The sequence below is a fragment of the Dama dama genome, chromosome 2, assembly GCF_033118175.1.
Source record: "Dama dama isolate Ldn47 chromosome 2, ASM3311817v1, whole genome shotgun sequence".
In the NCBI taxonomy this organism is placed as follows: Eukaryota; Metazoa; Chordata; class Mammalia; order Artiodactyla; family Cervidae; genus Dama; species Dama dama.
In genome coordinates, this window is record NC_083682.1 from 28,683,499 (window position 1) to 28,711,301 (window position 27,803).

At 38.8% G+C, this 27,803-nt stretch overlaps 1 protein-coding gene across 2 annotated transcripts in view; it reads left to right on the forward strand.

The window, feature by feature from the left end:
* GAS2 (growth arrest specific 2) overlaps positions 1-27,803 on the forward strand; it is a 168,315-nt gene that overhangs the window by 12,175 nt on the left and 128,337 nt on the right. Inside the window, exons 1-3 of one of the 2 annotated variants that reach the window (XM_061168014.1) lie at positions 24,430-24,465; positions 25,490-25,506; positions 26,479-26,643. In XM_061168014.1, the coding sequence (XP_061023997.1) occupies positions 26,499-26,643 (145 nt within the window). In that variant the 5' untranslated portion in view covers positions 24,430-24,465; positions 25,490-25,506; positions 26,479-26,498. Of the gene's footprint in view, positions 1-24,429; positions 24,466-25,489; positions 25,507-26,478; positions 26,644-27,803 lie in introns of those variants that run through there. The other variant, XM_061168019.1, reaches the window with a different exon arrangement.

Sequence of the window (27,803 nt, forward strand, 5' to 3'; positions counted from 1 at the left end):
ACAGTATAACCTGTCTCCCCTCCTACCCCTGACCTAGGGAGAAGGTATTTGCCCTACTCTTCCTCCACCCAGCATATGTACCTCATCCAATCAGCAAATGACCTGCAAGACCCCTATCCCGATCCTTGTACCCTGGGTATAAAAGTGGACTAAGGACCTCTGTTCAATGTCAGTTCTCCCTTGAGCTGGCCTGCTGTTCTAACAGCCTCTCCTATTCTAATAAACTTTATTTCCCTCTCATTCTGTCTCATGTCTGGAAATTCTTTTCCAACCCGTGCCTGGACCATGACAAGGTCATTATCACTTAATGGTCCAATAATATTTTAAACCCCTCTACTTGAAATTATTTAAGTGTTTTTTCTTTCTAAGTAAGTGTAAAATAACCTGTAAGAATGTGTAAAATGATAAGAAGTAATTAATATAATTTTTACTTATTTTTTTTTCCTGCTAAAGCAGATTCCTTCTCAATGTGAAGTGCGTTCCTCAATCTTTATATTATGAATCAAAAGAACAGACCATAAAGAGTTATCGTCAATGGAGAGTTTTACAACTCTTTCTAGTGGTTAGAAAATGGAAATTTTCATCAGAGGGAAAAAATGTAGTTGTATGATGTTTACCCCTGAATTAATAACCAAATCTGTTAGGAAATTAATTGAATTGAAACTTGAGTACTGCTATTAAGAGTCTAAACTTAGCATGGTATTCAAGGCCATCTAAAATCTGGGACTTCCTTGGTGGTCCAGTGGTTAAGACTATACCTTTCAATGCAGAGGGTGTGGCTTTGATCCCTGGTTGGGGAGCTAAGATACCACATGCCTTGTTCCCACCCCCCCACCCCCACCACCAAAAAGAACACTTAAAACAGAAACAATATTGTAACCAAGTCAATACAAAACCTTTAAAACTGGTCCACATTAAAAAAAAAAAATCTCTATCAGAGCCTCATCCTCATTACTACCCTCTGTCATCTGAACCCCCAGCCTCCCCAGACTGCCTCCCATTCCCTGAAGACTGTATACGTTCACACCTCCATGCCTGGATTCAGTTCCTCTCTGCCTTATCCTCTAGGGTCACCCTTATCACAACTACATCTCCCCTGGTTCCAGAGACAATGCTGATCTTGCTTCTGTTTGCTCTTCGCTAGAATCTGCCTTAACCTAATTCTTCATTTGTCTGTTTCCTTCACCCAAGGAAAATTCTTCAAGGGAAATAGTTTGCCTGATTCATCTTTGTCGTCCCATAGTACCCAACTTAGGTACTTAATAAAGATTTTCCTAATAGTTAAAAAAGTATATAGGAAACCTTCTGAGATAAGTTTATGATATGGCAAGAAGCATTCCAAAAACATTACTAGAGTCTCCACCCATTCTTTAATTCCAGAATTGAAAGCAAGCATGAAGACAAAAATTACTGTATTTTGTTGAAATCATAAACTCCCCAAATTGTGGAAATTGGCATTTGTTTTAGAAAAAAATGAGTGTCTCTATTTATGGAGACATCTGTATAATTCTCATATTTAATTTGGTTCCACTTATAAACTCTGCTTCATTGAAAAAATTAATGTACGTTCTGGCAGGTCTCATAAATGCCTCCTCTGCTGGCTCAGCAAAGAAACCAAACCATAAGATGTAAATCATATATTTTCTTGGTACAGAGCCTAGCTGTATTTCCTTACCTTCCATGTCTCTTTAAGACGAACTACTGAAATTAGCAAAATTAGTGCAATACTTAAGACTGAGTATGTGAGATTTTATAAAATATTTAATAATTCTGAAGAAGAGTATTATGTAAACATCATGTCTCTAGTACACCTTTGTACTTTCTCTGCTCCTTGGATCATACTTTCTTCTCGTTTCATAGAAATATTTTTATTTACTAGACAGTAAAAATATCTTTACGAGGTGTTGATCTAGGGTGGCCTCGGCCTGCAGTGGCTTGGAGCGGGCTTGGGTTCCCAGCGGAGATTGGGCTGGGTCGTGGCGGTGAAAGCACCGGATGGTAGCCAGTAGACCAGTGGTCAGTGACAAGGGCGCTGGCCTTTCGGCTTTGCAAGAAAGAATTCCCACAAAGAGGGAAAGTAGTGAAGCAAGTGCAGTATTTATTAAGGGGAAAAAGGTACAACACATGGATTGACACGGGTGGACTCAGGGAGAGAGAAGGTCATTGAGCTGCATCCTCCTAGTGTTTTGAATTGCTTTTCTGGGGCATTTTCTTCTGGATTTCCTTTGGCCGGTCACTTTGATTTTCCTGTTTCACAGTCCATATTTGGCACACCTCAGGATTCTCCCACATGTGTGTGTGCATCTCTTTAGCCAAGATGGATTTTACCCAAAAGACATATGGGCAGAGAACACCCTTTGACATCACTCCCCTTTGGCCTCCTAGGAGCCTTGCTGTGCGTGTGTAGCCTAGGCAGTCTCCTGACTTTGCCAACAAGAAATCTGTGGTCTAGGCAGGGCCCAGCCTTCTCCCTTAATTGTCCTGCCCATCTCGTCATGGAGTTTCGATCCACAGGGAGTGAGTCTCCAATTGCTTTACTCTGGCGTGGGTGGGGGTGGTGGGGGGTGGTTGGGTGGTGGTGGGGGACTGCTCATCTGCCTTCTGTCTCAGTGTCCTATTATCTGAATAAAACTGCGGATCAAATTTGTTCATGAACAAGAAACTAAAAATGTTTGAAAACAAATTAGAATTTTTTCCCCCCATTTATTTTTATTAGTTGGAGGCTAATTACTTTACAATACTGTAGTGGTTTTTGCCATACATTGACATGAATCAGCCATGGATTTACATGTATTCCCCATCCCTATCCCCCCCTCCCAGAAATTTTTTATTTCAATCGCCATCTATACTTTCTACAAACTATAAAACCATAGTATACACTAGTTGCTGATGTCTCTTCTGATTCTGGGTTTAGATTTTTGGGGTCTTAAACTTGGCTGTCGGAAAGGCGATGGCACCCCACTCCAGTACTCTCGCCTGGAAAATCCCGTGGACGGAGGAGCCTGGTAGGCTGCAGTCCATGGGGTCGCTAAGAGTCGGACACGACTGAGTGACTTCACTTTCATTTTTCAGTTTCACGCATTGGAGAAGGAAATGGCAACCCATTCCAGTATTCTTGCCTGGAGAATCCCAGGGACAGGGGAGCCTGGTGGGCTGTCACCTATGGGGTCGCACAGAGTCGGACATGACTGCAGTGACTTAGCAGTAGCAAACTTGGCTGTATGTTCTGAAACTTCAAGTTTTCCATCATCTTGTGAGTTGCAGCAACACATGTCATTAATGAAGAGAGTTGGGTAACCGCCTTGCTATTGTTCTTAATTCAGTACATGACAGACACTAACACCAATTAAGAAGATCTGCCTTAGGCATAGAACATTGAAAATATTCTCTGATGGTGCAAATAGGATTGATGTGGGAAAAAAGGAAGAAAAAATAAAACAGAACTGTGTAAAGGAGAAATTGAGAGTAAAAAGGTTATTCATATATTGGAGGAAAAAAAGAAATGTGTAATCCAGGTAAACTATAAAGAATTACTGGAATTAACAAAAAAAATTTAAAAAGCATCTAGAAGTAAATTTTATGCTTTGACAAATCCACAACAAAAGGTAAAGCTGTATGAACAAATGAAAACCATCCCCATGCTTTATTCATAAACCATAAGATGTTATGAGCTAGAGAAAATTGCTGTTGGTGGAAATAGTCCAAGGTAGTTCAAATTACAATGGATATCGTGCAAAAGTATTGCTTATTACTCTCCCACTAATGATGTCTGTCACTATTGTATGTGTGTGTATGTGTGCGTGTGTGTGTTATAGCACTTCCAAGCTTTAATGCCCGACATCTCATTTTTATTTTTACCCTATTAAGGTTTTAATAATCTTTACTCATGTCTTTTTTTTTTTTTAGTTTTAACTTCTACAATGTATTTTGAAATAAATTACAGAAATTCATGAGCACAGGGGCTTATGATTGTTGTATTTCTCTAGTGAGGAAATAGAGTAGGAGATAGTGAGAAGGAAGGAACATTTTAAGAGAAAGGACAAGGAAGTAGAAAAAATCTAGAAATTATTTAAGAGGAGAGGAATTCTACGAGTGTAGATGTGAAGAAAGGGAAGTAGGGTAAAAACAGTTCTCCATCCCTTTTTTCTTGTTTTTATAAAATGTAAGGATTCATTTCATAGCAGGACACATCAAAACACCTTGACCCTTGGACAGATGAAAGTCAGAATCCTCTGTTGCAGCTCCAAGTGAGAGAAGGCTGCCAGGCAGAGCCACAGAAGCAGTTTTATCCTGGCACAGGGTACCAGCAAGCTGGAGCTGTAGGGGGCAGCCTCTGTATGGCAAACTGCTGGGCTGAGTTAGTTTTTGCTCCCTGTGAACTGGCTCATTTGAAATCTTTTGTGGACCCCCAGGGTATTGGCGAGGGGATCTCCCGGGTTCTGATTCCTGGCCCCATGAAGATTAGGGCAAGTCCACTGTGGTTCAGAGTGTGCGAGCCCAATAAGGGAAGTGGTCAGGGTGCAGATGTAATTGGCTGCTCAGAGGGGAACTGACCAGACTCTCAACCCAGAGCCTGGAAACTGGGTCAAGACAGCCTAAAAACAGTCAATTGCCAATATAGTATATATTCTTGGGCCAGAAAGGGAAATGAACATATCCATGTGTGTATGTGTGCTCAGTCGCTCAGTCATGTCCGACTCTTTGCGACCCCATGGACTGTAGCCCGCCAGGCTCCTCTGAAACACACACACACACATGCATACAAAAAGAGAGCAGATAAACTCTAAATATAAAGAAGGGAAAGAAGAACAGAGAAAGCTGTAGGGAAGAAAAAAGCAGGTTATCTCCTGAATCACAAATTCTTTATGAGCTTATTTTCTTTCTTAAACTTTAGGTCATGACTGCTGTTTCTTCACACTCTTTCTTCCCCAAGGCATTGGTTATCAAATGCAGCAGCCAATTATGTGAGCACTATACCTTGGTCCATAATCATCCATTATTCCTAAAACATTTTATGAAGATTTAAAATCACAATTTAGTAATGAACTAGGTCTCCCCAAGAGTTCTAAAACAATTGGTAACTAAACAATTAGAAATGAGAATATTTCTAATTTTTTTTTCATTTATTTTTATTATTTGGAGGCTAATTACTTCACAACATTGCAGTGGGTTTTGTCATACATTGACATGAATCAGCCATGGAGTTACATGTATTCCCCATCCCAATCCCCCCTCCCACCTCCCTCTCCACCCGATTCCTCTGGGTCTTCCCAGTGCACCAGGCCCGAGCACTTGTCTCATGCATCCAGCCTGGGCTGATGATCTGTTTCACTATAGATAATATACATGCTGTTCTTTTGAAATATCCCACCCTCACCTTCTCCCACAGAGTCCAGAAGTCTGTTCTGTATTTCTGTGTCTCTTTTTCTGTTTTGCATATAGGGTTATCGTTACCATCTTTCTAAATTCCATATATATGTGTTAGTATGCTGTAATGTTCTTTATCTTTCTGGCTTACTTCACTCTGTATAAGGGGCTCCAGTTTCATCCATCTCATTAGAACTGGTTCAAATGAATTCTTTTTAACGGCTGAGTAATATTCCATGGTGTATATGTACCACAGCTTCCTTATCCATTCATCTGCTGATGGGCATCTAGGTTGCTTCCATGTCCTGGCTATTATAAACAGTGCTGCGATGAACATTGGGGTGCATGTGTCTCTTTCAGATCTGGTTTCCTCAGTGTGTATGCCCAGAAGTGGGATTGCTGGGTCATATGGCAGTTCTATTTCCAGTTTTTTAAGAAATCTCCACACTGTTTTCCATAGTGGCTGTACTAGTTTGCATTCCCACCAACAGTGTAAGAGGGTTCCCTTTTCTCCACACCCTCTCCAGCATTTATTGCTTGTAGACTTTTGGATAGCAGCCATCCTGACTGGCGTGTAATGGTACCTCATTGAGGTTTTGATTTGCATTTCTCTGATAATGAGTGATGTTGAGCATCTTTTCATGTGTTTGTTAGCCATCTGTATGTCTTCTTTGGAGAAATGTCTGTTTAGTTCTTTGGCCCATTTTTTGATTGGGTCATTTATTTTTCTGGAATTGAGCTTCAGGAGTTGCTTGTATATTTTTGAGATTAATCCTTTATCTGTTGCTTCATTTGCTATTATTTTCTCCCAGTCTGAGAGCTGTCTTTTCACCTTGCTTATAGTTTTCTTTGTTGTGCAAAAGCTTTTAAGTTTCATTAGGTCTCATTTGTTTATTTTTGCTTTTATTTATTTTTACTTTTGTTCAGCAATTCCCCAGTATTGTAGGTGAGAGCCTTTATATAATCTGATGTATTTGTGAGGAGGAGGAATAGAAACTGAATACTTGTGTGTACACATAACATTTACCTTTAAAAGACTCTGTTGTTTTTGATTCACACTCTTACTGGGCTCCACTGACCACACAAGAGCTTCCTTTGAATATCAAATAGCAATACCAAATTTATGCAAAACGAGAAACCTAATTTCCACCCCACTCAAAACAAGATAAGGCAAAACAAAACAAGACGACTTCTTCCAAAGTCTTTTCCATTTCAGTAAACTGCAGCATTCCTTACAGAAAAAAATTTTGGGCTCCTTGTTGTCTGTTTAGCACACTGCCTCGTCATCCATCACTGATAAAATTTAAATCATAATTTAAAATAAAATTCATAGTGGAATAAGTCAGGCGTGTATTATAGACTAGGATTTGATGCTCACATAATTCATCTTTTTCATTACAGAATGTTTAAACTGGGAGAAAGGAGTGTGAATCAAACAGAAAAGAATAACCATTCAAAAACTATCCAGGATTTGATTCCTTACTCTAAGTCCACTGCTAAACTACTCATCCAAGTCACCATTACCTCTCACCTGGATTATTACAATAGGTATTAAACCATCTTCCCTAAACTTAATCAGTGTCTTCCTGCAGTCTGTTCTCCACCCAGGAATCAGAGTGACAGCTTTAAACTGTAAATCTGATCACGTCACTCCTCTGCTCAAACTCCGAGACAAAGGCAAGTGCTTTAGAAGGCCCTGTGGGTTCTGGACCACTGCCCTCCCCCAATCTCTCTGACTTTTTCTTCTGCTCACCCTTTACTCATCTCTGCCATAGGAGCCTTTTTGATTTTCTGGAACGTTTGATTTGCAGCATTCCCCTGGCTCGGTGACTTTGCACTAGCCGTTCCTCTGTCCTCAGTGGTCCTTAGGGATTCTGCATAGTGCACTTACTTCCTTTGGGTTTCTGCTCGGATGTCACTGTATCAGTGAGGCCTTCCATGACCACCTATAACATCTGCCGTCTCTCAGCAACTTCCATCACCTTTACCCCCTACTTAATTTTTCTGCAGAGCCCATCTAGTGTCACTTGATATGTTGTATATTAATTTTATTGGATTATTTGTTTAATTTCTGTCTCACTTTGGTAAAATATAAGTTCTATGCAGTTAGGGACTTTGCCTCAGAAAAAAACAAAGCATGCCTCATTAATTTGTTGCTAGCAGAATAAATGGTACTTTAAAGGGAAAGATGTTTCAGAAAAAAGATTCTTCTTGATTTTTTATTCAACATATGTAAAGAGATACAAGATATAATATTGATTTTCTATTCAATGTATGTAAAGAGATAAAAATCCTAGTTAATATATGTAAATAAACAGTGGCTACGTTTGGTATGCTGGGGAAGGAAATGGCAACCTATTCCAAGATACTTGCCTGGAAAATTCCATGGACAGAGGAGTTTGGGGGGTTACAGTTCATGGAGTTGTAAAGAGCTGGACACTGCTGAGCACATCCGCATGCATGCACATTTATTATATTGCAAGATTAGTTGAACATTTACATTTATTTTGTATTCATTAGCATCTTTTGATGCTTAAACATGTACTGAAAGTATATGTCAGAACTCAGTCATTATACTTCATTTCAATTAGAATACAGTGAAATACTGGCTTCCCTCATAGCTCAGTCAGTAAAGAATCTGCCTGCAATGCAGGAGACCTGAGTTCAATTCCTGGGTCAAGAAGATCCCCTGGAGAAGGAAATGGCAATCCACTCCAGTATTCTGGCCTGGAGAATCCAGGGGCAGAGGAGCCGGCAAGCTATAATTGATGGGGTCACAAGAGTTGGACACGACTTAGCAACTAAACCACCACAGTGAAATACTGCTTTCATTTTTTTCTTTTTATTTTCAAGCTAATACATGATTATTTTCATCCTAGCATCTTAATTTGCATGGAACATGATGAAATTTAGATTGCTGAGAATCAAGGATTAGAATATTTAAATCAGCACCAATGCTTCTTTCCATCTATTTCCCCCGCGATGGTTAATTTTACGTGTCATTCTGACTGGGTCACAGGGTGCCCAGATATTTTGTCAGACATTCTAGTGGCTCTTGGAATGAGATTAACATTTCAACTGGTAGCCTGAGTAAAGCAGATTGACCTCCCTAACGTGGATGGGCTTTATCCAGTCAGTTGAAGGCATGAATAGAATCAAAAAGCCTGAATCTCCTCAGAGTACTTGAGAATTTCTCTTACCTGACTGGACTTTGAACTGGAACATTACCCTTTTCCTGCCTTCAGATTTCAAATTGAGACCTTGCTCTTTCTGGCTCTTGCTCTTGCTGGTCTTCAGAACGGAACTACATCATTAGCTTTCCTGGGATTCCAGGTTTGCCAGCTCATCCTGTAGATCTTGGGATGTCAGCATCCATAATTGGATGAACCAATTCTGTTTAATAAGTCTCTTTCAGTCTCTGGGCTATTTAGTCTGTTTAGGGTGCAGCAGCCAAATAAATAGCTGCCTGCCCAGACTCCCATCTGTCCTCTCCTACAGCTGAATCCAAAAGAAAAGATGTGATTTTATGCAGAGTTTGAAAGCTTCTCGTGAATTTTCCTACTCAGAAGCTATTTCTCAGTGTCTCCTGCTGTGTTCTTTGTGTGAGTTCTTTCTCATACGGCTATAAGGGATTTTACTTAATTCTATGTGATGTGGAACCTTTAGCTGAGTTAGGATACCTGACAGAAACAATGTGGGTTAGTTGCTCAGTCATGTCTGACTCTTTGCAATCCCATGATTGCAGGAGATCATGGGAGAGCCCACCAGGTTCCTCTGTCCATGGAATTCTCCAGGCAAGAATACTGGAGTGGGTAGTAATTCCCTACACCAGGGGATCTTCCTGACCCTGGGATCAAACCCGGGTCTCCTGCAATGCAGGCAAATTCTTTACCAGCTGAGCCACCAGGGAAGCCCAACAGAAGCAGTATTCTCTTTTAAAGAATGATTCTGCTTTTTTTTTTTTTCAGAGTATTTTATTATTACTTTCAAACATTTGAACATAAATTCATTTAATGTGTAGACTCTTCTCCCTCCTTAAGAAGAAAGAAAAAAGAAAGCAAGGATGGAAGGAAGAAAGAAAGAAATGAAAAGAGGAAGGGAGGAAGGAGGGAAATGAACCCAGACCTTCAAACCAGTCAAACTCAGACATGAATCTGACTCCTACCTGTGTGGTTTAATGGCTCATTTTTCCTATTAACCTATAATATGATCCTGCAACTTCATCTATATAGAAAAACTACACAGAGGAGATGGAAGAATGAATGATTAAATAATGAATGAACAAAATGTGGATATCTAAACGGTGTATAATGGAGTGTCATATTCAGAGAAAGGATACATAAAATTCTCTGATCTTCTCTATTTTTAATGATGAGAACTTCCTTATCCCAGAGGATAAGTTATAATGAGTTATATATAACTTTTATATATAACTTGTATATATAACTTATAAGTTATAAGTTTATAATGAGTCAATAAGATGATTTAGTTCCTTGGTTAATAATAAAATACCTAACCTTTTTCTCTGAGCTTCTCAGGTGATTCAGTGGTAAAGAATCCACCTGCCAATGCAGGAGATTCAGGAGACACAGGTTCAATTCCTGGGTCAGGAAGATCCCCTGAAGGAGAAAATGGCAACCTACTCCAATACTCTTGCCTGAAGAATTCTGTGGACAGAGAAACCTGGACCTGACAGGCTACAGTCTATAGGGTCACAAAGAGTAGGACATGACTGAGGACACAACCTTAATTTCACACTTTCAATATGTCAGACAGTAAACTAAATATTTTTGGCTTCCCTGGTGGCTCAGTCAGTAAAGAATCCAGCTGCAATGCAAGAGACCCAGTTTCGAGGTCTCCTGGGAGGAGGAAATGGCAACCTACTCCAATATTCTTGCCTGGGAAATCACATGAACCGAGGAGCTGCAGTCCATGGGGGTCACAAGAGTCAGACATGACTTAGCGACTAAACCACCACCAAACTATTTTACATGTATTATTATTATTATTATTTCATATAATGTTCAACCAATGCCTATGAGAGGGGTTATTTGTTAACTCTACTTCACAGATGTAGAAATTGACAGAAGGGTTATGTAATATTCCTATAGTTTTCAGCAAGTAAGTGAAGAAGTTAGAACCTGACCTGGTTTTCAGTTCAGTTCAGTTGCTCAGTCGTGTCCAACTCTTTGCGACCCTATGAACTGCAGCACGCCAGGCCTCCCTGTCCATCACCAACTCCTGGAATTTACCCAAACTCATGTCCATTGAGTCGGTGATGCTATCCAACCATCTCATCCTCTGTCATCCCCTTCTCCTCCTGCTCTCAATCTTTCCCATCATCAGGGTCTTTTCCAATGAGTTAGCACTTCGCATCAGGTGGCCAAAGTATTGGAGTTTCAGCTTCATCATCAGTCCTTCCAATGAACACCCAGGACTGATCTCCTTTAGGATGGACTGGTTGATTCTCCTTGCAGTCCAAGGGACTCTCAAGAGTCTTCTCCAACACCACAGTTCAAAAGCATCAATTCTTCTGTGCTTTGTCTATCTCCAAATCTGGACTCAGTTATTGTCTTAACTGCAGTGACTATTATTAGCACAATTAGTATGTGTGTTCCTCAGCAGCTTCAGTGGGAATAATGGTCACTGAACTCTCTTTGCAAGTGGCTCTAGAGTCCATCTGGTATGGTGGAAACAGTGGGAGGGCACCCGTTCCTGATGCCAAGAGAAGAGCCTCTCCTGCACGGGTCTTTCGCTTCGATTCAGGTGTACTGCCTTTCTTGGCTTGTTGCTCACTCTACTGTTTGGTACTAGGAAAGCCCTTTGATAAGTTTATGACTCATTTCTCTAAATGTTTCATATAAATCAGCAGTAGCAAAGATTCCATGTTTGTGTAAGTTACAGTTTCAGTAATGGAAGTTTCAGCAAGTTTTCTCATCTTTCAACAAAATACAGATGGTCCTCAGCTTTGGATGGTTCAACTTAAGATTTTTTGATTTTAAGATGGTGCCAATGCAAAATGTATTCAGTAGAAAGCAGGCTTCAAATTTTGAATTTTTATCTTTTCCCCAGGCTGGTGATACTCTGTTACTCTCTCATGATGCCGGGCAGCCACAGCTCCTCGTCAGTCATGTGACCGTCTGTGTAAACAAATGATACACTCACAACCATCCTGTACCCATGCAACCATTCTCTTTTTCACTTTTCGCACAGCGTCAATAAATTTCATGAGATATTCAATACTGTATTATAAAATAGGCTTTGTGTTACATGGTTTTGTCCAACTGTAAGCTAACGTAAGTCTTCTGAGCATGTATAATATAGGTTAGGCTAAGCTATGACATTTGGTAGGTTAGGTATATTAAATGTGTTTTTAACTTACAATATTTTCAACTTAAACGACACAAGTAACCCCATTATAAGTGGAGGAAAACCTGTCATCCTAAATTTATGATTATCAGGGTTAAAAACAAATGGATAACTGTACCAATGTCTACTTGCAGTAGAGTCCCAAGAAATGTGACAGTAAAATTTCACTTATAATGTAAATGTGTCTATCCGCCATGATGCAAAATTAATAGCTGTTGCCATCTTTACAGAGGGATTTCCATTTAGTCCCATTTGATGGGCACAGTTCCCCCTTCCTGTATCTGTCTCATCAACCTGCTTGAACCTCATCAAACCTAGGGAGTTCCTGCTCTCTAGGGACTTACAATTTAGTACAGGAGATAGATGCATAAGAAAACAATCACGATACTACATTCTCAATGAGGTATAAAAGAAATAGAAAATATCCCAGAGCACTGGACCCAGAGGCACAGCAATGTTCTGCCAGGGAGATCAAGAGAACCACAAAGAGGGTGATGATTAAGCTGATCCTCATGGAAGAAGAAATCTGATTTCTTCAAAGGGAGAAAGTAAAAGGTAAAGATCATTCAAGTCAGCATGAGCAAAGGCATGGAGGTGTGAGATGTACAGTGCTGGGGATATTGTGACGGACATTACATCATGTCGTCTACTGCTGAGAGTATATGTATGCACATCTGTTTTGTTCTTTATAATGAAACCATCTGTTCATTGATGTCCTACCTCAATTTTGATTGATTTTTCTCCTCAGCTTAGTTTTTAAGTCAGATTTTTTTTTTTTTCAAATTGTGGGTTGTGAAATAAATTTAGTAGTTCCACAACAGCATTTCTTTTCAACTGAATGGCATAGAAAAGATTAAAACCAAACAGAAAAATATCAGAGTGCATTAATTGGTGAAGGTAAGTACTGTTTTGTGAAACATGTTTTGATTGTGTTCTGAGTGTGGTTTCATATGTCTGTTCCATAATGTATTTCTTATTGTGGATCATGGTAAAAAAATGTTTGAAAGCCCCTGAAGTAGTAATATTTTCTATTACTTTTCACTCACTCATAGTATTGGTTATGATTAAACCTTGAGTCCAGATCAACCTTGGTTTTTAATGAAGTGACAAGTGACACAGACTGACCTCATTTATAAGCCTGGCACAGAGGCATGCATCTGTTTTACTGAAATCTATTTGCATTTAGCCAGATGAAATGATTCAAGCTTGGAAATGAAACCATCGTTTACAATGTTATTTTAACATTATTTTTTTCTATTCCAGTTTGAAACTACTAAATTCAAAACAATATATAAAAATCTAACCAATTAGGTAGTAAGCCTCCTAACAGATTGGCTTTTTCTATAATGGTCATCTATCCATTCAATAATTATTTATTGAGCACCTATTCTAAGGCTTAATGGTATTTAAGATACTGGAGGTGAGAGCAGTGTAAAATATATAAAATTTATAAAAATATTTCATTTAGACATATTAAATTCAAACTTCTTTCAATTAGGATAGTATGATATTTTAATAAAAGATTTAGAAACAAGCCACACAAATATTTGGAAAAATAAAAAACACAACTCTGACCTATACAAGAAAAATCACATAACTGAATATATTGCATAGGATATTTTTAAACTAGACAAGATAAATGATACATTTCATGAAATGATTTCAATCTATCCCCTGTGTAAAAATTAGAAGACATATGCTCATATATAACACACATTTTGCAAAAATATGGGTTTTGCCCAGTAGGGAACGGATATCTGTGCTACTGTTGTGTTATAAAGTTTAAAGTTCTCCATTGAGGGTAAGTTGCCTATCACACTGAGAGTAAATCTTAAACTTTTCCTGAGAAATTTCTCCAATTTATCCTTTGTAGTTTTATATATGAACAATGATGAAAAGTAATAGCATTGACTTTTTATCCCTAACAGTATTTGTAATTTTCATACTAGGATTTATACAATCCACTTTGTCTTATGACATTTGAAAAATTTTATTTCAGTGTAAAGCAATTGAAGGCCTATATAATAGGCCAAGACACTAGCTAGGTTGGAAAATATATTTTACATCCCTAATAAATTATTTCAATAAAACATAAATGAATGTTTTCACTTATTACATTGCTTTAAGTTAGTGAATTCATCCACTTATTACATTTCTTCAGCACCATTGCATGTCTTTATGCTGCTTTCTGTATCATTTTTCTTACATCTAAAGCTATCACTTGTCATCTTTAAGTGCCCTTTTGAAGCTATTCAGGGATGTAAGAATGTCTTGGTCACCTTTGGAAATTTATTTTACTTTAATCCAGTGTCTCTTCCCACATTATTTAACTTATTTCAAAATTCTCGGTAATCTCCATCATGTATTGAAGGTTTGTCCCACTTTTTAGAATAAGTGAGTGTAATTATTTCCATGAGTGGGGAGTCGGGGTTGAGGAGTGAGGGGAAGTTAGCCTATAAATAAGGAAAAAAAAATAATTCTATTGCTCACTTTAAACATATATGTATATATACACTCATATGTATATATACTTACTTTTTTTTTCATTTATTTTTATTAGTTGGAGGCTAATTACTTTACAGTATTGTAGTGGGTTTTGTCATACATTGACATGAATCAGCCATGGATTTACATGTATTCCCCATCCCGATCCTCCCTCCCACCTCCCTCTCTACCCAGTCCCTCTGGGTCTTCCCAATGCACCAGGCCTGAGCACTTGTCTCATGCATCCAACCTGGGCTGGTGATCTGTTTCACTATAGATAATATACATGTTTCGATGCTGTTCTCTCGAAACATCTTATGCTTACATTTAGAGAAAAGGCATGGTTCCTGTTCAAGACAACATTGAAAGTTCAGACACCTGATACACATAGTAACCCAGGAATTCTCAATATTAGAGTCTTCAAAGCTATGATAACTTAAAAAGGAAAACAAAAGTTTGTTTTCTTTAAATTTGGTTTGACTTTTTTTTTTTTATTATTAACTAGATTGTCTTTATTGTCTAGACAATAATTTACACTCATTGAACACTTTTTTTTAATTTGTGGAGAATTGCCTTACAATTTTTTGTTGGTTTCTGCTATAAGCTAGTCAGCCATAGTTTTATATATATATATACATATATATATATGTAATTATGTGTGTGTGTGTGTATGTGTGTGTCTGTGTGTATAGATAGGTATATGTATAGCTATATATATATATAAAATGTGTGTGTATATATATATCTTCCCTCCTGAGCCTCCCTTCCCTCCCCTCATCCCACCTCTCTAGGTCATCACAGAGTACCAGCTGTCCCCTGTGTTATTTAGCAACTTCCTACTAACAATCTGTTTTAAACATGATAATGTGTGTATGTCAATGTTACTTTCTCAGTTCATCCCACCCTCCCCTTCCCTCACTGTGTCCAAAGTCCAATCTCTACTAGGTTCATCAGTAACATTTTTCTAGATTCCATAGATGGATGTCAATATATGATACTTGTTTTTCTGACTTACTTCACTCTGTATAAGAGGCTCTAGCTTCATCCACCTTCATTACAACTGACTCAAATTTGTTCCTTTTTATGGCTGAGTAGTATTCCATTGTATAAATGTACCACAACTTCATTATCCATTCATCTGTCTGTGGACATCTAGGATGCTTCCATGTGCTAGCTATTATAAATATTGCTGTGATGAAGACTGGGGTCCATGTGTCTTTTAGAATTATGGTTTTCTCAGTGTGTATGCCCAGTAGTGGGATTGCAGGTTCATATGGTAGATGTATTCCTAGTTTTTTAAAGAAAACTCCATACTGTTTTCCATAATGGTTGTATCAGTTTACATCCCCACTTATGCCATTATGCTTCAAGAATGAATGTATGTAGACACTTTTCACTCCATTAGGTGAGACATTTGCTTCCTTGACCTGGACATGAGGGAAGTTATCATCGAGTCACTAGGATTTCCTAAGACAAATATGTTTAGGTTGAGAACAAGGCAAGACAATTCTTGGACAAAAAGGTTTTCTGCAAATTTTTATAAGTGGCTGGTTGGAATATATAAGTAGAAATTTGATTTTCAAAAACACAAAGATCAGGTGGAAAAAATCAAATGAAAATGCATCTTTGCTGCCTCTTCAGAAATCTTTTGTGTTACTTCGCTTTTGTCACCAGAAGAATATTCAATATTCAGTATCAACTCTTAGATACTAGGAGAGAAAATACATATTTCTCCTAGTATTTTTCTTTTGGCTTTTGCTCAAATGACAGAGGGTCTGATATAATGCAAAATTTAAAATGTAAAATACCTGGAAGAAAGAGGCATAGAAGGGAGTAATTTGAATGATGATCCTCTCCCAGTGCTCCTGATTGTCCCAAGTTGGATTTAACAAATTCCCTTAATCAACAAAATTATTGTCTTTGCACTTCACTTTTTAAAATATCAATATTGAATGATGTGACAAGAAAATTGATATACATAGTAGAAGAAAATCTGAGCTTTTGAAGATTTAGGTGTTAAACTTTTTAAACTCTTATATGCCTTGGAGATACTGAATTTATTGGCTTGTGATATTTTGATCATGAAAAATTGTCAAGGATGTTTGATTTTACTTAAATTTTATAGGTTTAGAAACTAACAGTTCCTTGTTGGGGCTCTAGGAACACCCATATCTATCTGGTTAAATTTTGAAAAAATGTTATTTTGACAGTGATTACTCAAATTCATCAGTAATCCATTCTGTATGTTTTGTTGTTCTTGTTGAGGCATATGTAAGCAGTAAGGTAGGCCTTTTTATGATGCTGTTTCTCCTTAAAATGAAGAATGGCTTCCCCGCCCCCCTTTTATGGGGAAGCCCAAGGAGAAATCTGGAGCTAACTGCAATACCCAACTGAACTAAAATAAAAAGCTTGGAGTTCGGTTTCACCAAACTTTTCCATCTGTTTTCTCCCCTTCTTCATGATTTGCCCTGCTGCTACAACCAAAGAACTGATGAAGTTTCTAGATGTTTTAGAGCAAATAACCATTTCCATATGAAAGCAACAATATATGCAAAATGCATTTTTCCAATTATATCTAAAATTATCCACATCACTTGGCTGTTGTCCATGCACAGGTAGTTTCTATTTTGTGTGTGTGAAGTGTGGGGGAGGTTGGGGTGGGGTGGTGGTGCATTGTGCTCTGTTGTGTTGGACTCTGCAGAGCCATGGACTGTGGAATCCATGGGGTTCTCCAGGCAAGAACATTGGAGTGGGTTGCCATGCCCTCCTCCAGGAGATCTTCCCAATCCAGGCATGGAACCCAGGTTTCCTGCATTGCAGGCGGATTCTTTACCCTCTGAGCCACCAGGGAAACCCAAGAACACGAGTGAATAACCTATCCCTTCTCCAGGAGATCTTCTCCACCCAGGAATCAAACAGGAGTCTCCTGCATTTGCAGGCGGATTCCTTACCAGCTGAGCTTCACCATTTTAAGCATGGTATCCAAGACAAGATTAGAATACCTGTGCCATACCATCCTTGGATGGAGATGCTTGTGAAACTGATGAACATATGAACAACAACAACAAAAAGTGTGATCCTTTTCAACAATTCCACGGAAAGGAGTAACTGGAGGGAATTAGGACCCTGAGTTCAAGAGGTCACATGCCTACTAGAGATGAAGGAGACGGACACTTGGACATCTGTCTGCTTCATAGGAAGACTTTTCATCTCAGAATAGTGCCCTAATAAACAACAGTTGGAGAAAATTGTCTGTGACATTCAACGTAATCCTGAGCCCAGGCTGAGAGAAGGAAGGGTGGAATTGTATTTCCTTGTGCAAAGCGAAAACAGCCGCCGTGAATAACAGTCTCTTATACAATCTGATATTTAAAGGGAATTGTAAGAAATCAAACTGTTCAATTTGGAACAAAGAGTGGCCGAAGTTACTGGAAAGCTCATGCCTCCGAGTCTGCAAAAATCACTGGCCAGGAAAGCAAAACTTTTCCAACACCCAATTTTAATATTGTGCTAAAGCCATTGACTCTGTGAAAAACCCCGAGTTAAATATGATCTCCACCCCCCCCCCCCACCCCCGCCTCTCCCGCCCTCTTCTCTCTTAGGTTAGTGTTTGGGGGACCTGGAGGGGGCTGGAGCTTGGCCCCAACCTCGGAATTGCTGCCAAGGGCTTGTAATACAATCTCTCCCCGTTTGAAGGGTAAATCAGTGTCAACTGCGTTTGCTGTCCACCAGAAAAAGTAAGCATTTGACTTCCGCTCGGTCTGCGTGGACTGATGAAATGTAGGAAATCTGTTTCTGGCAGCGGGGCGGGGGTAAAAATCGTTTTCCCAAACAGCACCGAGAGGAGCCATCAGAGAAGTATGAAGAGGGGCCGTGCGGCTGGAGCTGCCGCCACCGCCGCCGCCGCCGCCGGGCTGCCTGGGTGCGGAGAGCCGCTGCTGCAGCACGCGCGCAGGGAGGGGGCCGGCCCCGAGACGCCGCGCCAGCCCAGCCCGCAGCCCCGGCGCCGCTGAGCGCCGCCAGCAGCCCAGCTCCGGACGCGGGGTGAGCAGGCGGGCGGGCCCAGCTCGCAGACGCCGCCGCCGCCCCCTTGCCGCCGCGGTGCGCGCACTCTGCAGCCCAGCCCGGGGGACGGCTGGGGCGGTGGGGGCGTCCTGGCAAATAACCTCGGGGACGCGAATGGGAAGGGTGGCGAGCTGCGGACTGCGGGACGGGCTCTGGCGTTGGGTGGGTGATCACTGCGGTGGAATCACTCTGATTCCCCGGAAGCAACCATGTGGTCCTCAGCCCTATTGTGGAGTCCCAGCGACCGCCGCCTAGAGAAGCCCACGCTGGGGGCGGCTCAGCCAACTAGCGACAGAAGTAGGGACTTCTAATTAGCACGATCGTAAATGCACACAGGCAGTCTTGCAGAAGGGTCTCTGTTTGCGTGCTCAGCGTTGAATCTCATGGAGGAGAGGAGGGCGGACGGGGGATGGTCTTAGTGGATTGATCCTGAGTGTTTTACTTGAGTCCAGGAGGACGGGATGGGAGGAGAGAGTGTGACACGCGCGATTTGGGGTGATGCTGTGGCCCATTGATGAGTTTGACAGAGTTGAGCTTTTATTACGTGGATAAACAAACGCTAGGTTAGCCTATGAATCAACCCCCTTTGGGGAGATTGTTGCATCCAAAGAGCAAGCTTTTGGAATCTGGAATTGTGTGGGGGAGCCAAGGAGCCAACTTGGCTTTGGAGGCATTAACTATTCTATCAAGATTAAATTCTATAAGACGAATAAACTGCCATTAGCCTAGACGGGGACTTCCCTGGGGGCTCAGATGGTAAGTCATCCGCCTGCAATGCGGGAGACCTGGGTTCGATCCCTGGGTTGGGAAGATCCCCTGCAGGAGGGCATGGCAACCCACTCCAGTATCTTGCCTTGAGAATCCTCATAGACAGAGGAGCCTGGAGGGCTACAGTCCATGGGGTCGCCAAGAGTCGGACGCGACTGAGCAACTAAACACACACACACACTCGACTGAGCGACTAAACACACACACACACACACACACACACACACAGAGCCTAGCCCAGACATCCAGACATTTCTACTGTCTTGAATATAGAGGAAACAAAAGCAGAGGTTAGCAGATTCTGTTTTCTACCTTATGGTATAATGGGGTTAGGGAAGGGGAGTGGTTGTCCATTTTTTCTCCCGTTAAACTTTTTGGAAATCAAAGCCTTTCCTCCCAACCACCCTTTTCATTTTCAACCTCTTACAGTCAAGCGTTTGCAAAACTTTACCATCTCTCTTGTCATCTCCTCCCTCTCCCCAAGATCCCACTCCAGCAAAGCCAGATCAACTCTGGGAGATCTTTGCCCAGGAAATAAGATCTGCATGTGCCAGGAACACCCATTAGGCCTCCTAGTGTTAAATAAAGGCTCAGACAGGTCGGAGGTGCCAGCCAGGCAGAAGAAGTCCACCTTCCCTCCCCACCTATCCCCTGAGATTCACAGAGGCCAGGCTGAGAACCATCCCATCTGCTCACTGCCTTTCTCTCCCAGCCTCTTAGCAGTGTGGACACTGATTAACTCCAGCTGGAATCTGGTTTGCCCAGCCTGTCTTTGAAATTGATCAATGAGTTCCTTCTCAAGGAATGCTCCCCCCTAACTGTGGAGGAGGAGGAGGAGGTGACTGTGGTGGTCTTCTCCAACATGGGCATCCTGGTTCTCACTGCCTAAGACAAGGTAAGGGACAGAGATCTGAGGCATGGGGCTGGCAGCCTTCGCAATGCACACTGCAGCCTTCGCGTACACTCCCGAGTGGACTCTGAAACCTTGCATTTCAGCTTCTGTGCTGCTAAACTTGGGGTTTCGTTCTTCATTTTAGCACTAACCACCATACTTTTGTGATGTGGACTGTGCTTTCCTGGGAAATCAATCCACAAGACACAATTTCATCTGGTGCAAAAGGTTGTGTGATTGCCACTGAGTTTCCTAGTACCTTGGTAGGAAATCTTAGTTAAACTTGCAGTTATGGCACAATGTCAGGTCTTATATTTAAGTATGTTATGCATAATTTTAGAAAGTTGCTTCAAGCCCATAAGCCTGCTGTGTATTTATAGACTTTTGGAGCCTTTGGAAGGCCAAAGTTACCTTGGTTGAAACCAAACAATGAGACTAACAAATTTGTTTGCAGGGGGAGTTAAGACTGGAGCCATGGTAAGGTTATTTGGTATCTTTGTGGTTTTGATATGGTGGTACAGAGATCCTGCTGTTTCCTTTAATTTCTGCTAGATAGCCATCAAGATTTTCCACTCAGTGTTTTCTGACTAGAGAAAAGAACTGGAGAAAGGTAGAAAATATCCCTTGGCAAAAAGAGTAAGATGCTTTTGTAATGTTTCTGTCCTAAATCTTTTCAAAGTCAAGTCAGTTGAGTTTTTACTTACGTTCTCCCCTTACATGAGAGTACATATATATTCAACAGAATGTAGAACTCTGCTAACTCTCAACTACATTATAGTTATGGAAAACAGAAATCTTTTTTATTGCAAACAACGCACAGACACACACACACAACAACATCTTTTTATGAATTAAAGTTCAACTTAGATGGATTTGGATGTAAGTCCTTAAATATCCTAATTGATTAATGACTTTCAGATGGCTTTCTATTGATATAAAGTCTGAAATTTATCTGGTAGGAGTCCAAAAACTGGAGCTAAATTGTTTGAAAGAATGGTTTAGTAGAATTAAAAAAAAAACAAAAACAGCAAAACTTTAAATATCTTTTATGCCAAGAAAATATAAGAAATTAATTCCCACTCAGTCTTAATTTTTTGGTCATGATTTGAGAAAGAATTATTATTGCAGGTGTACCATCATTTGGTTCAAGGCAAATCATCATGGGGCTGAAAAGTAAGAAAGACACTCCTGAAAGAGAGTTAGCATTCTTTGAGTATTAGCATATCCTAGCAGGAGGGCTTGGATAGGATACATTTAATGACTGTGACTAAATAGACTTGTTCCTTTGGCCAAAACGTCTTAAGCCTACAGTCCCTTTTTAATTACCAGGAATTTGGCTGGTAAATCTAAGATCCATTTGAGTTTAAAGATTTCATTACATAATTAGAAAAAGTAGTAACAAGTGTCATTTTGCCTTAATGCTTGGCAATTTTCAATTTCAGACAAGTTGCTCACTCCCCTTAGCCAGAAGTAAAGTTCCATTTACAAGATCTAAAATTACATTTCTGATTAAATTTTGGACTTTCATTCTCTATAAAATTTTGCATTCCTGACATTGGTTGAGAATATATATAGCTTTGTAGAGCTATTATTGGTCAGCCAAAATGAATCCCATAGACGTAAAGGACTCAGAATGATGAAAGAGCCATCTAGAGCCATCCTTGGTTGTTAATTCTTTGAGTTTAACTTGAAAGATAGCATTTTCTATGTTGGGAATTTTGAAGGGTGTTTGGCTTAAGGTGTTTTTATTTTATTTTATTTTATTTCATTTTAAAAGAGTGTTACTGGCCTATCAACTTTGTTTTCATCATGCTTTACTCCTATAACACACAAAACTGACTAGATAGAAGTGAGGTCAATGCTCTAAATTAGAACAAAGGTGGCCTTTAGTGATAGGACCCCTGACTGTGGGTTCATTAGCACTCTGTTTTAAATGACCACAGTTAGGCATCTGTGTGTGTGTGTGTGTTGGGGGGGTGACATCCTGTCACAATTAATGTAAGAGATATGGCATGCCCCTATCTTAATGGCTTATAAGTCTTTGATGCTAAAATGAAGTGTAATATGTTACCAAAATTTGTTGTCAAAAACACATTTAAATTACCCATCTTGGAGCTCAACATTTCATTCATCATCTTGGGGTCTTCATACCTCTCAATATGAAGAAAAGTTGGGATTTTCAGTTATTTATGGTTTTATTTCACCAATACTTTTTCTTCTTCTTCTTTTTTTTTTTTTGCTGTACCATTCCTCTTGCAAAATCTTAGTTCTCTGACTAGGGATTGAACCCGCACCCTCAGTACTGAAAGTGCAGAGTGCTAACCACTGGGACTGCCAGGAATTCTTCATCAGTACTTTATCAGTTTTCATTTCTCCCCCCTTTGCTTTGTCTTTTCTTAGTTATTTAGAGTTCTGCAAAGTATCCCTATTTTGTTACAAAATTTCTTTTCTTTTTAAAATAAGTCAATGGAAGCTTTATTTTGGCATCCTTCCTATGGTGATGATTTCAATTTAGCAAGTATCTGTTGAATATAAAATATATGCCAAATACTGACACAAATATTTCATTTTCACAAGTATATGTAGGGTGTTAGCCTCCATTATACATACTGGAAAACTCAAGTACAAAGAGAAAAAGTCATAGGGCTAGAAGAGAATTGAACCAATACTAAACAGCGAGGTGCTACAGCTAGTATTTGACCTCAGGACTTCTGATTCCAGCTCTAATATTCTATTAGTAAGGCTTCTTAACAGAGTTGAATATCAGACAGTAGGGGTATATTTATCACTTTGTTCTTATTTTTCTTTCTTTCCAATTTATTTTCCATGCAATATTGTGATTTTTTTTTTTTTATAACATCAACAAAGACTAGAGAGATCAGAAACCATTTTGATTATAATCAAAGAACACCTCTAGGTGGCAAAAAAGTCTAGGTGACTTTTCTTCAGAGTCAAAACTGATGTCTTAAACTGGGATTCTGAAACAACAGACTAAACCGAGTCTTGAAACATGTGATATTTTACTTATGGAGTCATTAATTTTTTCTTCTTCCCCCTGGGCTAGTTCAAGTCTCATCATATTCATAATGATTATTCCAGAATCACTTCTATGGAAAGAAACGAAAAAAAAAATACACACACACACATTCTTTGAAGAATTTTGTATTAAATTTCTGCATGTTTTTCCCTTTAAGTTTTATTTTTCTGAATTCCAAATCCTGAGGGTTGATTTATCCATTTTTCGATAGACCCATAAAGTTTGGAGAAGACATAGAAGAAGCTTTTGAATCCTTACTCCTTTTTTTCAAAGCATAGATTTTGCTTTGTATTACCAAAGTTACTTATCAAGTTTTAAAATATTTAGATTATAGAAATTTTAATAGTAACATCTTCCAGTATTTAGGTATGTTCTGGAAAAAACTTTTTTCTTTCCTATCTTTAAAAGCTACCCCTTTGCATCTCTAGTGGTTTTCACATACTTTTGAATGTATTCAAAAGATCAGAGATGACCTTTTCCTTGTAATCTGTTCTTTGTGAGCTAATTCAACTCATTCAGATGGATTAAACATTTGTTGGAAATTATAAAACATTTATAATCCTGTAGTGATCTTTTTATCTGGATAATTTAAATTTATTTGACCTTTGCTTACCCCAATTTAATCCTTTCATTTGGAAACTGCTTCACCATGGGTGATTCTTTCACAGTCCAAATTTTGGTCCTGCTAGTTGGGTCCATGCCCATCTTTCCTATTCATATCTCAGCCTTATTTAAATCCAAGACCACCATGTAGTGACTCTCAGCTAAACCGTAGAGTCAAGCCAAGTTTGATGGTGTTTGAAAATGTGAAAAAAGGATCAGAAGAATTTGGATGAAAATCCTAAGTTTTTTTCAAAAGGGACTTAAACAAGAAGAGTTCCTTAAACAAGAGTCCCTATCTATGAGTGACTTTAGATGTCTACATATTTGGCATATGTTTAATCATTTAACTTCTATCAAATGCCAATTACCCACTAAACCTTCTTTCTCCACCTTTATCACCTGGGAAAATATAATTCTTTTTTTAAAAAATTTTTTATATAACACAAAGCAGCGTTAACAAGCATTGCTGAATTATTGTTTTGACTTAATAATCATCTGTAAATATTAGAAGATAGTTTGAATTACATTTCTGGCAAAATACGGGACAGACTAAATGAGAAATAAATGTGCCACTGTCAAGGAAAATAAAAACTTCACTGTTTAGAAGTATTGAGGGGACAGATTTGTCCCTCTGGCTCATTGAAACTGTTACACGCCGTTAGGCTTACTGTAAACTATCCCTTGATGAATTCTCTGCTGGACAATGAGCTTAAGAATTTGAGGTGTCTTCTTGCTTTTACAAAGCAGAATAGGACTCTGATGCTTCAATGGAAGTTGCAGAGCCCATAATAGGATGTAGGTAAAGTTACTGAACTCCCACTTCTCACTTTCAGGAAAGTAGTGGGAGAGATTGTGTCTTGAGAAGAAAGGCATTTTAGAGGTAACCCTTTTAAGATTTCAATTTGTTATTTAAATGTATGAATCATGTGCTTAAATGTATTATTAAAATGTTTATTTCTGAGGCTAGCTTAGCTTGTAGGAATCCTAAACACGTACTGGGAGGTGTTTTGTTTTCCTGGGATTGGACCTATTTTTTAAAGAACAAGAGCAAAAATATTTTAGGTTTCTGGTTTAATCATAGGTTTTGGAGAAAACTTTTAGGACTTTATATGAATAATGTCATGATAAACTGCAAAAGAAAATAGACAATTGCAATATCCTGGCACCTATAATGACAGTTTAATAGAATAGGGCAAGGTGTGTTAAAATATTGCACATTTTCACTAGTTACCACTTTAGAGATTTATAGAAGATATTTTCAAAGAAAATTTACAGTAATTCTTTTTTTGCAAAAAAAAAAATTATTCAGAGCATAATTTGTTTGGAAATGAAATTGTGCTTTTAAATTACATGTTGATGACACTTTTTAGGTATTTACTTGTGCTCCCAGCAGCCTTTCCTAAGGCTGCAGCAAAATGTTTGGAAGACCATCACATTTTACATTTTTGTGAATACCAATGTCTTATTTTTTTTTAAGCTGTCTTTAAAAGACAAAAATTAACCTAGGCTGAGAAGTGTTTGAGATTAATTGGAAAAGAATGCTATGTAAAGTTTCAAATTTTAAAACCAACACGGATATATACAACTTATACCAGTAAACTTAAAGTACCATTAGTAATAAATACAGTTGAAAACCCCATTATAGCATATAAAATTTACTTCTTGCCAGTTGCAAACATTTTCATTTTATTCAGTCATAATACATTTGGTTATTTTATAGGCACTATTTGCATGTAGAATGGAGTTCAACACATAGTTAAACTTATGAGTTTATTACTTTACTACCCCATTATTATATCTATAGTCTTAGCTTGTATAAATAATGCAAAAAATGAATGTAGTGTTACATTCAAGGCCAACTATATATTCATACATTTTTTTTTTCCCCTGCAACCCACTTTGAGGACTGTGTTACTCATAGGTGAGTGAATTTATTTCTTGTTGTGTAGATATATGTAATTACTTTTATGCTAAAGATGATTACAAGTAAACCCTGGTATGCAACACTTATGAGGTGGGAAGGTACAAAGTAAGACAAAAGAAAACCTGTGATGATGTTTATTAGAATTAAGGTGCAATTCCTGAATTATAATACGGGTACTTGATGACACTATTATCAAATGTGTCATTCAGAAAACAGTAATGGTCTTAAAGTATGAAGACCCAAGTTCAAACCTGACTCTGCCATGATCCAACCATATGATTTTGGTTGTCACCATTCCTCTTTGGGTTTTGTTTCCATTAACTATATATGCATACTTATGGCAGATTCATGTTTTTGCAGCAGAAACTAACACACCATTGTAAAGCAATTATTCTTCAATTAAAAATTTAAAAAAAAAGCACAAGCTCCCCTGTGTCCAACCCAACTCTTGTAAAGTGTAAGTACATGATTGCTTGGCCATCTGTGAAGAACCGAGTACTGAGCTTAATCTCATAGGTAATAGTTTGAAGAGCAGTGATCATATGTTGATAAGAAATTTTCTAAATACTGTCATTGCTAGCATTCAGTCCTAAAATTCTATGGAAATTTATGGCTTCAAAAATTAACCCAAACAATGGAGATTTACAATTTGGATACCAAAATTTTAATGGAATTTCTTGCTTTCAAAACTGACTTTTTTCCAGATATTAGGTTTTACACAAGCATAGAGCTTGTGTTTGATTTTTCTATTTGACCTTTGATTGCTGGTGTTTCTGACCAAGTAGTTGGTCAAAACCAACAAGGGCCAGTACTGATAGAGCAAACAGTGTTTCCTGGGGGGTTAATAAGTAATAACCTGACTTGTCATCCAAACGTCTGCAGATCCTGTTCCTTACTGTGCCATTTTTAGCAAGATTTTAACAAGAGAAGTCTGTATAAAAAGCAATTGCTCTTTTGTTTCCAAAACAGGTATTACAAGTGGATAAATAATGTGCACTGCTCTGAGCCCAAAGGTACGCAGTGGACCTGGCCTTTCTGATATGCATCAGTATAGCCAGTGGCTGGCCAGCAGACATGAAGCTAATTTGCTGCCGATGAAAGAAGATCTGGCCTTGTGGTTAACCAACCTGTTAGGTAAGGTTATAAGACCTCGTTTTGTCAGCAAAGATAACACGTTTATTCCCCCTACTCCTGTAATATCCTTCTCCTAGGCATGTGACAGCACCTTAGAAAGAAAAACTTTCATCAGTTTCATATTGCATCTGGGATACCTGAAGCATATGGAAAATTTAAATGAATTTCCCAATGTCTCTTACATTAACTGTGCTGTTATTCCAATATAATGCATTGAAATGTGGAACTATGTGGTCAAATTGCTTATTTTGTCTACACGCTTGCTGATCTGATTTATTTTTACTTTTCTTTCATGCAACTGGGCAGTTTGGCCTATTCTTTCGACACTGCACATGAGCCACAGTCTGTGAAATCTGGCTTCTAAAACTCGACTTCTTTGCTCTCGTTTTATAATACATCTTCTGTTGTTTAGTCACTAAGTCATGTCCAACTCTCTAAAACTGCTGAAAACCCAGACTCTGGAACAATGACTCCTCTCCTTTGTCCAAATGAGCTGACTGGAGTCATCCAACCTTGAACTAGAATTTTTCTTTTCATTGCACTTTTATTTTTAAATACTTTTCCAAAAGGACTGTCTTTGAGAAAAATACTGCCTCATGCTAAGGCTGCCTCTTTTTTTCTGTTTTGTTTGTACTGTGCTGGCATAGTCATAGAATACAATTTCAACCATGTGCAAAGTAGAATCATACAGTTAAAGGGTCATCATATAAAACAACACTATTTCACTAGTAATTTTTCACAGAGGACAAAATTGATGTAAGCCCTGAGAAAAGGATCCTTATAGAGTTCATAAAATATAAGATTTGAATATTGAATATACATAGGATTTGCATGGTGCTTTATCATTTACAGAAAGGATTTCACCAACATGATCTTATTATTGAAAGGATTCCTTCAAGGTAAGTGTTGTTATTCTCACTTTTTCTAGCCACTGAAACGAAAGAGTTTAAGAGAAGAGCACCCTGTGGATCTGAAATTTTAACAAGGTTTGGCGAGGTTTGAGCTCACTTTAGCAAGATTTTTGTTTTTGCTCACCATGGCTCTGGATTTTTATGCTGCTTTTCGTTTTTTAAGCCTTTATTCTAGACTTGGATATTTCCTTTTTCCTCATGCTTTCGACAGTTTTGTGTCATCTAACCAGAGCTACCACATATAGACAT